The sequence below is a fragment of the Mizuhopecten yessoensis genome, unplaced genomic scaffold (assembly GCF_002113885.1).
Source record: "Mizuhopecten yessoensis strain PY_sf001 unplaced genomic scaffold, ASM211388v2 scaffold10447, whole genome shotgun sequence".
In the NCBI taxonomy this organism is placed as follows: Eukaryota; Metazoa; Mollusca; class Bivalvia; order Pectinida; family Pectinidae; genus Mizuhopecten; species Mizuhopecten yessoensis.
The window spans coordinates 1,462,260-1,479,684 of NW_018408551.1; the positions used below are offsets into that span (position 1 = coordinate 1,462,260).

At 39.8% G+C, this 17,425-nt stretch overlaps 1 protein-coding gene across 1 annotated transcript in view; it reads right to left on the reverse strand.

Moving 5' to 3' along the window:
• LOC110460667 (NXPE family member 3-like) overlaps positions 1–10,454 on the reverse strand; it is a 19,301-nt gene extending 8,847 nt beyond the window's left edge. The window contains exons 1-2 of the mRNA XM_021513708.1: positions 10,377–10,454; positions 15–510 (exon numbers count right to left, since the gene is read on the reverse strand). Of these exons, the coding sequence (XP_021369383.1) occupies positions 15–510; positions 10,377–10,447 (567 nt within the window). The 5' untranslated portion in view covers positions 10,448–10,454. The remainder of the gene's footprint in view (positions 1–14; positions 511–10,376) is intronic.
• Positions 10,455–17,425: the final 6,971 nt, after the last annotated feature.

Here is a 17,425-nt window from a genome sequence, read left to right on the forward strand (position 1 = left end):
GTCGTCTCCCATACCTTCATATCATCTGACCTAAAGGTAGCTTTTATGTTTCTCAGCAATCCGTGTTTCTCTAAATATTGTGCTACTAACCCGACCTGTTCCTTTGTATTTGCAATTGATACTTTAATCAGTGCTTTTCCCTTCCACACAGCCAACACGTGACCTATGTAAGAGCCATTCCCGAGGTCAGTGACGTAGCCATTTACATTAGCATTACTGGATGTGTCCGTCATCCATATTCGAAGGAGGTCCCCGCCAGAGGACAGGTGTTGTCCATACCCATTATACAAGTCGATTCTTACGGATATCATCTCTCCTAAATGGAAAATAGTTCGGTTGCTGTTGATGCTCAGAACGGAAAATTTTCCGTTTGCGGTCTGGAGTAGATTTGTTACATTCCGTATTTTCAAATAATAAGGATACCTGTCCAGTGGACTGTTGGCCCCGGTGTTGACAGTAGCGATCCATTTAACGTTGCTTGGTCTTAAGATGGGTACTATGTGGTAAAGTCTGCAAGACAAAGGTTACTTAACAGTCATCATTACTGCAAACAGCCTAAGTTTAGATGTTATCAGAGCACCTAGGCACACATAATTACTAATAAAAAATGGTCAGAAATAATAGAAAACAATGGAAATATTGAAAGGACGATTGTTGATCACAACAAATTAATGCTCTGGTAAGTACCTTAATGTTTCCTTTTCACTTATTTTCCCACCTTCTGTTAAATGAACTGTAAACATATAATTCGGACATTGCAAATCAATAATAATCCTTTCATTCGATGAAAATGAGATTCGAATGTAATAGTCACGTATATGGTTCTACATTATTTATAAAGAAACTCATCACCAACATACGAAAGCCTCATCGAGTCAATTATAAAAAAACTAAAACTGGAAAGTCGTAATAAGGTGAAAACCCCCACGTTATAACCCCCCAAAAAATCACGTTGTTACACAAACAAACGCGGAATAACGCAAATAAGCATGTAAATACGCATATTGTGCTTTTTGCGGGGTCCGGTCGGAACAAAATTCCACGAGATACAGCCATAGTTATACACACACCAATTGTTTCTCACATCAACCGAGGGGTCACAGGTTGCATGCCATAACAATACTTATTATTTATTATCCGTCGCTACCAAGTGTGAAACTATGTAGTCTTTGAATGTACAGTTTATAGAGAAAAGACTTATTTTTCCGTATAAACTATGGTAAGTTCTACAAGCGATTGGGTCGTAATGGCATGACCCCAATAAATACGATGAGTACTTTTGTGGTCCTCGTGTCTTGGGGTAGTGTATTTTTTCTAAGCGTTAGTCACGGTCTCTCTCATAGGCTAGAGGCATCGAGATAACTGATCCCCAGTTCACATTTGTGTTTGGCTCTCACCTAATAGAGGACTTTAGTGTACTGACTTCTATTCAGTTGGTTTGGCAATTAATGTTTTAGCAAATGTCGTTATGGTCCTATAACACACATTGCTATTAATGAGAAACTTGTAATAAAGCCTGGTAGGGCTTTATGTATAAGTTCGTCAGTAATAGAAATGTGTGATATAGGACCATAACAATATTTGCTGAAATATTCATAATTTATGTTTACATTTTGATAAAGTAGTTATGCTTTATTTAGTTATTTCTAACAGATTTTGAACAACAACTTAAGTGTTGACAACAATAAATTTGATGATGTCACAATACAGATTGATGACATTACAATAGCAAATGTTGTTATAATCTCATAACATTATTTGCCTTCGCAATGCATTGCAATGGAAGGGTGCAGAGCAAATGTAAATATAACGTGTTAGTTCTCGTAATAATGTGTATTTCCGCGTTATTACGAATTTCCAGTATTTTTTATATCTTATCTTATATTCCTACATGTGACAGTAATAGACGTTCGTACCAAGAGGATTGTTTTTCTTGTCGTGGTATGTTAGACCGACAGACAGTTTTGAATTAGACGTTCTGATATACATACTTTAATACGGCTAACCTACAACTTATCTTACTGTTTAAGATTAAGTCAGTAGCAGTCAAGTACAAAATTCAGTTTAGATGAAGAGTAGGTTTGACACACTGATGAATTTTCTACCAAACAAGAGAAGGTCTGTTTACCATTGGTGAGCAATTGGTAGCACAACACTATGTTAAACATGCGTATAGATGATCCCAATCATTAGTACATTCGTTTACTGTAGCCATGTAGCCAGTTCACGACTTTACACATTTTTTTAATGGGTGTCATTATTGTCTTGAAACTGTTTTATTTCCTTATACATGACACTAGATTGCTTTTTAAAGTTAGCATTGCTATTCAAATGTTTTTTAATAGTCTGGCAAGATTGATAAGTATTTTTCAATGATAGAAGTATTTTCGAAACTCCATATCTCTGTAGAATATAACAGAATAGGAAATTCTTGAATATCAAGCCTTCTAAATATTGCAGATCTAAACGGAAACGTTCATTTCTTAATTTTCTATACATTGCATGGTATGGTAGGTCTGTTCTTCTACTTGCTCCCTGGCCGTGCAGCATGTGCATTGCCATTAAAAAGTAATTTAATAATGAGTAAGAATCATATATACTCTATTTTCCGTTAAGGAAAAAACAATACAACCAGTTCCCTGTTGTTGGCACTTATCGATTTGTATTCTTCAAATTATATTTCATATATGTAATAAGTGTTAAAATGATTGTAAACTATTAGGGTTGTCAACGTTTAACCGATTACTTGGTTACTGTGTCAGATGACCACGAACCGGTAACCAAAATCAATAACCGACTATTATTTACCCCCAGAGGAGGTCACCCGACGGGAACTGCACCTGGACTCAATTAATGATTGTGGAATTATATACCGCTTTATCACCACCTAGTTCGTAGGTCGTCTCAAAGCGGTTGACAAATTATTGTCCGTGGTTATAGGGCCTTTGAAACCAGCCAATACCTTTCTCAACTCCCTGGGGAGCATACAGCCGGAACTGCCATTTCGACGCTAAAAGCTAGCATTCTAGCACTGCCCAACCACGTACTCAATTTCAGCTGAGTAGACTAAAGTATCTTGCTCAAAGATACAACACAATGCCGTGCCGTGACTCCACTAGACTGCCGTGCCTCCCATTTGATATATTAGACGTACCTGATGGGTACATGTATGAAGCGAAACATAGAAAAAAGTATTTTCTGATATTGAACAAGAAATGTAACTTTTTTGTCGAGATGATACCAAAGTTTCAATGAAATGCGATTTCAATGCAAAAAAGGACTACGGCAGGATTTCGTGGAGCCTGACAATGCATTTGCAGAAATCCTTGAAATGAATAGAATTGATGATCCTACATTAAGGTTGGGCAATGTACCACTACAAAGGTCTAGTGAATGTAAATCGAAAATTAATAATTTTGGATACAAGCTCCTAGATTTTTTTAAATTAAGCAATTTGTATGAGCACACGGAAGACAACGTGATGATAAAAATGTTGGTAATGTTACTTGCAGTGATTCAGCTGTCATTGATTATGTGCTATTATCATCAGATCTGTTCAAATTAGTTAAGAATCTCAAAGTTAATGATTTCAACCCATTGATATTACATGTAGATGTCCATTGGACTATTGAACTAGTCTTACATGGAATTAATAATGCAAATAACAGCCAGTGTAACCCAAGCTCTAATAGCATGTCTTATGTCAAATGGAACTTTGAGAAAAATAACATATTTGTAGACGTAATCCATAATGAAGATGGTGTTAACAAATTAGTGATACATTAAAACAATTGAATGATAAAGCCGTGGACCATATCACTAAAACCGAACTTAATGACATCGTGAGCAGAATAGGTATGGTCAGCTAATAAGGCGTTCGGTAAAGGATATCCCTACATGCACAGGAGTGATGCATGTACAATTAATAAACCATGTTATACTGGAAAATGTCAAAAACTGAGAAATGAGTTTCACATGGCCAAGAAGAAATATCAATTAGTGAAAAAAAAAGAAACAGAAAAGCCCCGAGTTAAGGAATATCAGCATAAAATGGAAAGGGATATAAGGAAATCTGCAAATAATAACCCAAAATCACTATGGAATTTATTAAAAATATTGTCTGCTAAACCCTAATCTATTAAAGCCGACATACCAATAAATGAACTTTTTGAGTATTTCGAAAACGCTGAACAATTCAACTGATGGCCGGGATGACGATAACATAAATATTCCCGAACAAGAAAACAATAGTTTTTACCGAATACTAGACAAAGGTATTTCAGAAGAAAAGGTTATACATGCGGTTAATAATTTAAGACATAACAAAGCACGTGGAAATGATATAAATTTATGCCGTTATATACAATGCGATTTAACAGTATACATGTACTAAAAACTGGATTAGCCCCATACTCATGGACAGTACGAATAGTTAAGCCTATTTATAAAAATAAAGGAGAAACTTGCGACCCGGACAACTATAGAGCTATAACTCTAGTGTCGTGCTTGGGTAAGTGTTTACTCGTATCATCAAAAAAACAAACTAAATTAGCTGCTGAAATTAACCTAATTACTCCTTCTCAGGCAGGGTTTAGAAAAGGTTACTTGACGACTGAAAATATTTTTCATAATACATTCATTGTTGCTCAAGGGAAAAGGCTGTACTGTACATTTGTTGATTTTCGAAAAACGTTCGACACGGTTTGGCGAACGGGATTATGGTAGAAGATGTTAACATAAATGGACAAGTTTTTAATGTTATCCAAAACTTATATTTTATTACCAAGTCATGTGTTAAAAACGGAAATGAAATTTCGGAATTTTTCGTTTGCAATGTCGGATTAAAACAGGGGGGAAATGTATCCCCATTTTGTTTCCCGTATACTTGAATGATCTTGACCTTTTGTATGTTATAACATTACAATACAATGTACTGGTAAGCACGGTAGTCTAGTTGTAGGACGCCGGGCTCGTGATCAAATGGTTGCGGGTTCGGGTCACGTCACGGCGCTGTGTTGTATGTTTGAACAAGATACTTTACTCCGCTTGTTCCAGTCTTCTCAACTGTAAATGAGTACGTGGTTGGGAAGTGCTAGACTTGTTGAATGCTAGCTGTGAGCGCCGGAATGGCAGCACCGGCTGTATGCTCCCCGGGGAGTTGAGGAGGATATTGGCTGGCTGCAAAGGCCCTATAACTACGAATGATCAATTGTGAACCGCTTTGAGACGACCTACGAACTAGGTTGTGACAAAGCGGTATATAAGAACTCGAATAATAATAATAATTATTATTACAAAGATACAACCGTCACTGCATATTAAGGATTGTTTAGAAGACAAATCAGGCAATAATTACATATATACATAAACTTGACTTTCTATTTTAAAATACGTTACCACAGTCATTATAAAGCATATTCCAACCTTACTTGGCTCTTTACATACGTAAATAAAGAATCCCCCCCCCCCCTTGGGGAACCCCTGGAAAACCCACCAATCAGCCGGCAGTATTCACGCACGTGAACAGACACGAAGCTATGCTTCCCACTTCATAATTCCTTCATCCTTCCGTGTTTACCGACGTGTTTGGTTTCTTCTAAGGGTTTCCAACTGCTACTGGCGTTGTTTGTACCGATATATATTGTATCCTTTATACTATATTACTCTATTTTGTTTTAATTTAGCGTTTTGCTTTATTTTGCGCCGTTTTGCGACCAGGCTTCGGCAACGTGTTCGCGTTTGACGGTTTGTTTACTTTGAGACGGAGACTCCTCCTTCTCATAGGCGCTGTCCTGGGGGTCATTTATTTGAGGCTTCCGACTCCCACCCTTACTGTCCTAGCTGTCGGTCTTGATCTCTGGAGCAGCCTTGTGACATTTGCCGTGCCTGGCAGCCGGTTCCTGCCGGTGGTTCTCCCCGCCCGCGAGGGCGTGCAGGTAAGTCGGGTAGGAGGGGTAGGGGTGGGGCGAGGGCTAAGGCTAGGCCTAACCCCTCGGAGAACACCAGCGGAATTTCGACCTTTGTTGAGTCTTCCCTGGGGTTGGTTTCGGCCCGTACCGGGGCCGTTGTAAAACAATTTGTTCCGTTGGACCCGGACCTTTCTCTCACCCACCCCCCCCCCCTCCCTACCGTTATGTCGGTCGACATGGGTGAGGGTTTGGGCTCTGTCCCGGTCACCACGGTGACTAGGTGACAGGGGGGGGGGGGCGGCCTTCTCTCCCAATTTGTGGTTGGAGGGCAGGGAATGTTAAATGTTAAACAGGCCAGCCATGTTGTGTCCGCGGATGCTTCTGTTGGTAGCCTCCTGCCGGTCCGCTCCACTCCCGAGGGTGTTGTTGTCGGAGACCGGCCCCCGGCAGTTTTGTCCCGGGGTTCCCTGCATCCCTGATGTAGCCCCTGGCGTGGTGATAGCGTCTAGCACGCCGTCCACCACTGTGCAACATTTGCTGCCCGGTCCGGTCTCGCTAGCCTCGGCTGGATTTTACGGTGGTGTGAGCACTGGTGTAAAAACCTATGCTCCCAGCTCTATCCCTTGTGCCTCCTCTCCAGGTTTTCCTATGGTAGGTGCCAGCACGGCTGCGTTTGGTTTTGCCGGTGCACGCTGCTCCCCTGGTGGGGCTTGTTTTACTGGCCCTACAGGTTTTGGCCCTGCTGTAGGTCAGTCTGGGTGGAGTTGGTCAGGTCAGCCAGGTGTGGCTTATGGCGGCGGGTGTGTAGGTGGCCCTAGGTTCCCTACCCCGCCCCCCCAAACCGGTCCTGCCTCCGGTTTCGGGCATCAGGTTGGTGGCTCTGTTCCAGGGTCCTCCCTGGTTTATCCCACCTATTTGCAGGGTGGGAATGGAGCTCATTGGGGTCAACAGGCTCCTTTTTATGCTCCGCCCCAACCACCGACCGCCTATGGGCAGTCTTGGGGTTTCTCCCAGCAGGGGGCTTTTCCAGCCGCTCCCCCTCCACCCCAGGGTGGTATGGGTTTCCAGCCTGGATATGCCCCCCCCGCCTTCTTGCCTGCGGCGATGGGGCCCCCCCTCCATCCGCCACCGAGCCGTTCGCGCTCCCGGCCAGCTTCTGCTGCCGGTTCTGTCAGGCAGAGACCGCGTCATGCTAGGGCTGCTGGTCGTGCTGCGTTGTCTCGAGCTCCTATTTTGGAATTCGAGTCTACCAGTAACTTCCGCAGTCCTGCGTCAACTACTACCTTACAGCAGGTTCCAGGGTCTCTTGATCCTGCTCCTGCTGTCTCTCAAGGACTATCGCTTGCCCCGATAGTTCCTTCGGGTAGGTCACGTTCTCTTTCCCCTCTTCGGCAACGTGTTCGCGTTTGACGGTTTGTTTACTTTGAGATGGAGACTCCTCCTTCTCAAAGGCGCTGTCCTGGGGGTCATTTATTTGAGGCTTCCGATCCCCACCCTTACTGCCCTAGCTGTCGGTCTTGATCTCTGGAGCAGCCTTGTGACATTTGCCGTGCCCGGCCAGCTTTTGCTACCGGTTCTGTCAGGCAGAGACCGCGTCATGCTAGGGCTGCTGGTCGTGCTGCGTTGTCTCGAGCTCCTATTTTGGAATTCGAGTCTACCAGTAACTTCCGCTGTCCTGCGTCAACTACTACCTTACAGCAGGTTCCAGGGTCTCTTGATTGCCTCTCCTCTGTCTCTCAAGACAGGTCACGTTCTCTTTCCCCTCCTCGCACCCCTCCTCAGAGGGTGACGTTGATGGAGGTGGATTCGGCGGGTGCCTCTCCTAGTGATGAGAGGGACGTTCTTCGGGGCTCTCCTGGTTGCTCCAATTTTACGGAGACTCGGGATGAGGATAGAGTCGGCGAGTTTTCTGACTCTGATTTGGAGTCGTTTGATTCGTCTGGGTTGGACTCGGAATGCCCTTCCGGTGTTACCCAATCCCGGCCCCGAGATGCTGATCCGGTGCCCCTTGAGGTTTCGGCTTCGTTTCGCACTCTACGTGCAGAAGTTATGAAGCTTCTGGGGGACGGGGTTTGCCCACGACCTTCCTCGGATTCGGCTGTTCCGGAGCTCACTTCGCTCCTTCAGGTGGAATTTAGCACTTGTGCTAGATTCCTTGTTGAGGGCGCCATTCAGGCCCCTTCAGTCGGAAGTTTCTTACTTTCAAGACTGTGTTCTTGATAGCCTTTGCTTCCGGTCGCCGCAGAAGCGAGATTCATGCTTTCAGCAGATCTCCTTCTTGAATTCGTTTTTCGGCTGGCCATTCTTCGGTCTCAGTGACCACTGCTCTTTCCGTTTTAGCTAAGAACCAGGTTCCCGGTTTCACCCCAGGGCTTGTGGTTATCCCTTCTTTTGCTTAAACTCTGGATGGGGATTGTCCTGATCGCCTGCTCTGCCCAGTTCGGGCCTTGCGTTACTACTTGTCAAGAACAGAAGGGTAGCGGGGGACGGGACATTCGTCTCGGCTGTTCCAGTCTCTCCAGCCCGGTCGCTCCGATTTATCTGCGGCGACCATCTCACGCTGGATTGTTCAGACTGTTCGAGCTGCGTATGAGTCGGCAGGGGATCAGTCCTTGCGGGTGTCAGGGGTTAGGGCTCATGAGGTTCGCGCTTTAGCTACTTCGTGGGCCTTATTTAATGGTTCTTCTTACGCTGAGGTCATGACAGCTGCTGTTTGGAGGGGTCATCTGTGTCACAAAAGAAATTTTTTGAATTTTTCCTCTGGGGGTATGGGTCCTATTGTTGGAACCCTTCATCGCTCACGGAGACACCACTGCGGTAAGTCGAATTCGCATTATAATGACTGTGGTAATGTATTTTGAAATAGAATTGAGGTTTCTCTTGTGAAACCAATTTCTATTATAAATACTTACCACAGTCATTAGGTGAGTTCCCTCCCAGCCTCCCCTTGTCTCCTTGGCTCTCACTTTTTTGGGCTTTGGAATTATGAAGTGGGAAGCATGGCTTCGTGTCTGATTACGTGCGTGAATACTGGCGTCTGATTGGTGGGTTTTCCAGGGGTTCCCCATGGGGGGGGAAATTCTTTATTTACGTATGTAAAGAGCCAAGTAAGGTTGGAATATGCATTATAATGACTGTGGTAAGTATTTATAATAAAAATTGGTTTCACAAGAGAAACCTCAAAATCACACAATACAAATACTTTATACAGTGTACTTTTAAGGAGTATAGTCAGTCAATTTCTACATTAAATATAAAATTATTTAATTCCAGTACAAAGAAGTTAACCAACTAAACTTGTACCAATTGACCTTGGATTCCTTCGGATGCTGAATATTACCTTGTTTTCTGGTTCAGTATCTTTTTTATCTGTGTTTAGATGTTCTTTTTCAAGTTTTAGCGATGTTTTTTTTTTTTTAAATGCAAGTTCTAAACCAACTAAACTTAGATGGCGGATTCTTCATCTATAGTGCATCTCAATACTTTATACCTTCTTAATGTGCTGGGTATGATATGAGAAATATTTCCTAAACATCTTTATTCTAAAAATGAAAAGAAATAATTTCGATTATTTTAATTTTTTTACTATGATATATTCAAAAGTTTTACCACAGAGTAAGATTGTTAAATAAACCTTTTTCTGATTTAAATTCCAATTTAATTTTGATTTGAAGTTGGAAGTTTGAAAACAAGTTTGAATAAAGTAAAGTTCCGTAATTAGAAATGATTGGTGGCTTTATTTTGCTATGATTGACCAGATATTTGCTGTTGATATGCAAAGCAGTGACAGTCGAGACAAATAATTCCGTTGGAATTCTTGTTATTTGTGTTTACAATTATATACACACTTATAAACACCATACTTTCTGTCACATATAGACAATTGATCTGATTTAGAGTACAGGGCCCAGTTGTTCAAAGGGTGGTTAGCTTAATCACTGTTTAACAACATTTTTCAACCTTTAACGATTTCGTCAATATACAAGGTAACATCTCACAATTTTGCATGTAAATGGAAAGTTGTAACTAATTCAATGGTTGTGTTTTAAAGTTACGCTAAAATAAAATTTGCGCTAATCACTGATTAAGCTAATCACCTTTTGAACAACTGGGCCCTGATAACTGTAATTGAATCATGCCTTACTGTAACCCGACATTTCTTGTCAATGAAATATATTTATTGAGGTTACCTGTAACTATTTTTTCTGTGTTTAGCTTGAAACACGCGAGTAAACTATCATGCTTATTTATATATAATACATTTTGTATATGTTTGTGGTGTAAATACGTTTCAAATAAATTATTCGCTAAACACATAACATTTTGTCGTTGTTTATAATTGTTTGATTACCAAATTGACGGATTAACCGGTTACTCGATCGGGGATTGTTCGAGTAACCGGTTACTAAAATTTGATCGGTTTGACAACTCTATAACTATATGGTGTAAACTTGTAACAATACGTACCCTGTAATCCACATTGCTGCACACAGACATATTATTCCTGGGAATATAACTAATTTGATGAAACACTTCATACCCTGTAGTCTGTCCATGTGTTGTGTAGCTATACATGCGGTACAATGTAGAGATATAGAAAGGACCGGGCTACAAGCTGTCGTTCTACGACAGTTTACTAATCATTACGGTGACACATAAGTGTCATAATACAATACATTTCACCTTACACTGAAAGTCAAGTGGTCCTATGCAATGGCACGGCCTCCCTCGTAGTTTGTCCGTCTGGCGGTCATCCGTCCGTCTGTCTGTCTTTTTTCTGTTTTAAACGACGTTTTTCCTTCTTTAGAGTCAATAATCATGATATTTGACGAGAAACATCCTGGTATGAAGCCCAACAAAAGTTGCCTTCTTAAAAGATAACAAAAGTCAAATACATAAATAAAAGGAAACAAGAATCCAGATTTAAATAGCTTGTTCTGCAGAACGAAAACGTGAGGAGTCATGATATGACATTAGTAGTTTACTGGAATGAATTGCTAAATACAGTAGTTTACGACTTAAAATAACTTAAAATACCTTAATTTGCATTAATGAGGGAAAAATTAATTTAGATATTTAATAATTTCTGCTAAAGAAACACTGCACGATCAGTTTTTCATGTCCTGATGTTAATGTTTTATACTGTGAATGCATTTGTTAACTGTCCTCCTGCACACACACACACACACACAAGCGCGAATACACAACACTTATAGAGTCACGTCCTTAAAAGAACTTAGCTGTTGATAGGACGTTAAACAAAATAAAACCATACCAAGTTTATCTAGACCAGAAGTCAACTGATCATTCCTTCCATAACGTTACTTCCTAGCTAAACCGTGTGTCAACTGATCATTCTTTCTATACCGTTACGTCTCACCTAGACAGTGTGTAAATGTATCCTTCCTTCTATACCGTTACTACCTACCTAGACCACATGTCAACTGATCTTTCGTTCTATAGCGTTACTCACTACCTAGATCGTATGTCAACTGATCATTCCTTCTATACCGTTACTACCTACCTAGACCCCATGTCAACTGATCTTTCGTTCTATACTGTTACCGACTACCTAGACCTACTATGTCATCTGATCATTCCTTCTATGACGTTGCTCCATTACTAGACCATATGTCAACTGATCTTCCTTTCTATAACATTATTTCCCTACTAAGACCGTGTGTCAACTGAACCTTCCTTCTTTGACGTAACTTCCTACCTACACCAAATGTCAACTGATCCTTTCTTCTATGATGTGAATTCTTACCTAGACCGTGTGTCAACTGAACCTTCCTTCTATAACGTTACTTCCTACCTAGATCATGTGTCAACTGATCATTCCTTCTATAACGTTACTTCCTACCCATACCGTGTGACATCGGATAATTCGACAACGGATAATTCGTTCTATAACGTTAATCCCCTTTCCAGACCGTGTGTCAACTGATTCTCCTTTGTTACTCTCCTCCCTTTACCGTATGTCAACTAATCCTGCCTTCTAACTCGTTGCTCCCTACCTATACCGTGTGTCAACTGATCCTCCTTTTAGTAAGGTTACTTCCTACCTATACCGTGTGTCAACTGATCCTCCTTTAATTCGGTTACTTCCTACCTATACCGTGTGTCAACTGATCCTCCTTTTAGTAAGTTTACTTCCTCCATCTATGCACCTATACCGTGTGTCAACTGATCCTCCTTTTAATTAGGTTACTTCCTACCTATACCGTATGTCAACTGATCCTCCTTTTAGTAAGGTTACTTCCTACCTATACCGTGTGTCAACTGATCCTCCTTTCAATAAGGATACTTCCTACCTGTACCGATCTGTCAACTGCTCCTTCCTTCTATAACGTTGCTCCCCCTACCAAGAACGTATTTCAACTGATCCTCTTTTCTATAACGTTGCTTCCCACCTAGACCGTCTGTCAACTGATCCCGCCATTCTATAACGTTGCTTCCTGCTGAGACCGTACGTCAACTATTCCTCTCTACTAAAACGTTGTTCTCTACCAAGACCGTGTGTCAACTGATCCTCCTTTCTATAACGCTACTTCTCTACCTAGACCGTGTGTCAACTGATTCTTCCTTCTATACCGTAACTTCCTACATGGATCGTGTGTCAACTGAACCTCCCTTCTATAACGTTACTCCCCTACCCAGACCGTGTGTCAACTGATTCTCCCTTATAACTCTCCTCTCTAGACCGCATGTCAACTAATCATCCCTTTTAAAACGTTGCTCCCTAACTAGATCGTGTTTCAACTGATCATTCTTTCTATAACGTTACTCTCTACCTGGATTGTATGTCAACTGAGCCTTCCTTCTATAACGTTTCTTCCTACCTGGATCGTGTGTCACCTTATCGTTCCTTCTATTACGTTACTCCCCTACCACGACCGTGTGTCAACTGATTCTATAACGTAACTTCCTACATAGATCGTGTGTCAACTGAACCTCCCTTCTATTTCTTCTATAACGTTACTCTCCTACCTAGACCGTGTGTCAACTGATCCTTCCTTCTATAAAGCTACTCTCTACCTAGACCGTGTGTCAACTGGTCGTTCATTTTAGAACGTTACTCGCCTCCCTAGACCGTATGTCAACTGAGCCTTCGTTATGTAACGTGTGTCATATGACCTGTTTCGCCGCCGGAGGTTTGATCTGTAAACGGTGTTTTTTTGTGGTCTTCCGGTGGTTTTCCATGCGTTAAAGCCTTCCATGAAATTGAGGTTGCATTGTATCTACAAAAATAATAGGAAATTCCTACGCTATCGGTATTTTTTGCTTTTTTATCTGTGAAATATCAGGCCTCGGGTATTTGATCAGTACAGGTGAGTTAACAAAACAAATATGTGATAACAGTCAGAACACCTGCGTTATGACGAGATGTGTTTTCGTATCACACTCAATATGTGATTACTTCAAGCTGTTGAAGTATATTTGTATCCTCAAACAGATATGTATATTTTATATACATATAGATCAGATAGATTATCTTAAAGTGCATTATCAAATGCATTATTTGTTAAAACTGCGGCAGGTATAAATCATATACTCCATATTATCTCCTAGAAGGTGATGTCGTTATAAAATTGTGTCCAGCAGCTTTGCTACATTTTCTTGTCTTATATGTGTTTAATAATTTACGCTTGAAATCATTGTTTCTGAAATGAATTATTTTGAGGTCAATCATTGCAACGAAAAACAACAACAAAGTTAATTGATAATTGGCTAAATATGGACATGGTCCACCAATATCTTCTGATTGTTGTCTTCCAGTATGTATATTGATCTCGTATTAATGAATTGATATTTGTCATTTGTTATGGATATGTTTTTTTTTAAATGACAAAGTTAACAAAGTTATGAAATATTTTTAACAAGTATCCACATTACATTATAATTCAGTAACATTCTCATTGATCAATATTTGTTTAATTATGGAGATTAACATGTGTTGTATTTATGGTTGTCTCGTCTTTTGACATTTTATGTAATTGACCAACGCAGGGATTTCGACAAGGCATATACCTTATTATATTTTACAAGTAAAAGTGAAGTGTAATTTATTATTCTGAAAATTAAAGATATTAAAATTGATTGAAACCAACACTCTGTGTTATGTTATCATTTACAATAAACCAGTAAAATTATGTCAAATCACGACCACTTCCTGATGTAAATTACGTCAGGTTCCGACATATTCCTGACGTAAAGTTGACATAAATATTTGACGTTAATTTGACGTCAAGAAATGATGTCAATGTGACATTCACTTTTGAACATTATTTGACGTAATCCTGACGTCAATATTTGACGTAAACATGACATCCAATGCTAGCTGGGTATAATGTTACTCTCCTACTTAGACTGTGAATCGATTTACCTTTCTGTAATGTTAACGCCGCTTCACCCCTACCTAGACCATGTTTCAACTGATCGATCAATCAATAGTTTTTACCTCAAACCATGAAAGTTTGAAAACGAACCTTTCTTTCATTGATAAACTTTTATTATCAGGCATTAACAAAAACTATTTCTGATGTAAGTGTCATTTTCTTGTGAAACAAACAGTTTGTAAACTGTCCCTTCATTAAGTTTGACCTAGCATTTTCCTCTATGGTTTCTCTCGTAGTGTTCCTCATGTATTCACCTGACCACTCTCGCGAATCAATGTTACGCTTGAGTGTGTCTATACAATCTTGTTAAAATCTTGCTTGTGCAATCAACAAGACTTCGCAATTAGCGTCGAATGGACTATGAGTTTATAGATCGGTGGACGCTTTGATGTCCATATTTGATCTTCGACAGATGGTATTCAGAGGGTTCCCTGTGGGTGTCAGGTTTCGCAAGGACTACTAATTGTATGGGAGGTTCATAGGTACATCGATGTTACAAGTTACGTGTCTCAAGTTCATTGCATTGAATTGATGTAAATAAAAAATACGATGGCCCACAGCAGCCGTGACGGCATACGTTCAACAATACCACTTAATAGTGATGGTAGTAATCGAGAACACGTGTTGTTCTATTTCAATTTCTATGTTATCGGGGATGTTTGTATCTTGTTACTAATGATAAATAGAAGCTTTCAAGGAATCAGCATGCGGCAAAAAGATAACTCCGAGTTTCTGTATATGGTAGTGTATTGTCTATAAACTAGATTTCGTTATTACATGTTATATTATATACAACTGGAATTATTGTTATCGTGCATATTTCTCAAAGGTCAATTACATTTTTTTTTTTACACTTTTTGCACTTACATGTAACATATTTTCTGAGGCTATAATATAATATAGAGCTACACATGAATTCGAAATATTATTGCTTTTCATTTTTAATATAAAAGGTACCAGTGATTCAATTATAATCGTCAGATAAGTTCATCTCGTAGCTTTTATGCCTTGAGGTATTTGTATATATATATATATATATTTATGTCTCTCCACTAATAACAAGAATAACTCAAACAAGAAATGTGAAATGGCCACCCAAAGGGTGACATTATATTTATTTTACTGATTAAGCCACCATCCGGATTTTATGAAAAACTTAAGATTACTTAAAAAACACATAAGAACAAAGTGGTTGCAAATATACCAAACATGGTAGCAACTACAATCAAAATATAACTAAAAACCTTAGCTAGCCTAAGTGGGGTTGCCTAAAAACGACCCAAAGGGTGACTTTGTATTTACTTTACTTATTAAGCCACATGAGGTATGGTTGCAAAACCCATTTTTATATTATTTACTGCGAGCCGGCTGCCCCAACCCTGTTAATTAGGGGAGGCAGGTTTACCAAATGCTCTGACCAGTCGACAAGTGTTGTCTCACTTCAACATAAACTAGCAACAACCTGCCAGGTTACAAATTATATACATCTTACAATCAAAATATAACTAAAAACTTTAGCTAGCCTTAGTGGGGTTGCCAAAAAACGCCAACGCCATCTTAGCTAACCTTATTGACGGTAACATCACAAAAGAGTCATTTTTGTACTGACCCCAAATACAGAGGGTCGGAAGTGGGTTTTAAATATCAAGCTAGATCTGCTGATTGCGTGTCTCAAGATGGCTGCCTTATGAACAAAGGGACGCGACCCTCGGGTCACCTTGACCAATTAGGGACCAGCATCCCGATTTACGTCATCAGCAGCCAATCAATAACCTTTAATATTTTCAGAAACTATTAAGGTGTCCTGTTCCATAATATTGTAATATTAATTTTGCTAACTTATAATAACCCTCACAAATTAATAGCAGTTTAGATACATTTTTCAAACTTGTTATTGTGTTATGAGCATAAATTAAGCTAATTGCTTAACTGCCTTTTATGCCTCTCCACTCATAACAAGAATAACTCAAACAAGTTGTTAAACGTCCATGTGATCGAAGAAATATCAATGATACAAACAAAGTACCAAAGAAAGTACTAGCGAGTTATAATCTTCTGAGTTTTGTTAGATACATGTATATAGGTTTCATAAGTAATAACGACAGTATGATCCAATATTGGCACTAGATCCGACCAGACATTTGTTGGTTTGATGCAAATTACTTAAATAGTTATATGGGCAAAGAAGTAATACCGACAGTACAGACAAAGAAATTTGTCAATTTTTTGGGCGATCTACCACTTTATAAAGACAGGAACAAGAACTTTTGCATATCGCAACATGTAACAGAGATAATCAGTCACCAGGAAACAATAATACAATAACATTACATAAACAATAAAACAGTAGTAAATTGTATGAAACGTGCTGTTGTCATTGTATATCTCCTCCGTTAGCTTGTAACCGAAGATAAATTATTGTAAAAGAAGCACATTCGTGGAATTTATATCCCCGTCTTGCAGGACATATTGTAGGTAAACATGATTGAGGTTAGGTTTAAACATGTGAGTATCGTACTGTTGAGACATAATGTATAGCCTGAAACTCGAAGAAAAAAACCACCTTATACAGAAGTTAGACTTTTTATTGAACATGTAGGTATTACGGTGTAAATTAATCGTTTAATCCATCATAATTTACTTACCTCATTAATTATCCCTAAAAAACACATCGGTTGACAAACTTAGCATGAGTCGGATGTGCATACGGAGTGAAATATCTGCACAATATCTACAGCAATTATCACACTAAAACCAAAAAGTGTCCGAGATGGGTGGATAGACAGATGAACACAAACATTGTTATCAAGTTTGAAGGAATTTGGCTAGAGTTATTAAGCGGAAAGCGACCATAACTCCGCCAAATGGATTAAAGTGGTTGTCAAACTTGGCCGAGCCAATATTGAGTTGAACCCTGTTACTAAATTTGAAGACAACCGAATAATATTTGCGAGAGTTAATCAACAAAAACGGCAGATAATGACGTTTTTCGTTATTCAAGGGGTCATAACTCCGCCAAAATAAAGTCCGCTGAAAGTGATAATCGAACTTGGTCGAGCCCTTAAAGCATTTAACCCTGGTATCAAGTTTGAAGAAAATCGGTTGCAGTTATTGCAC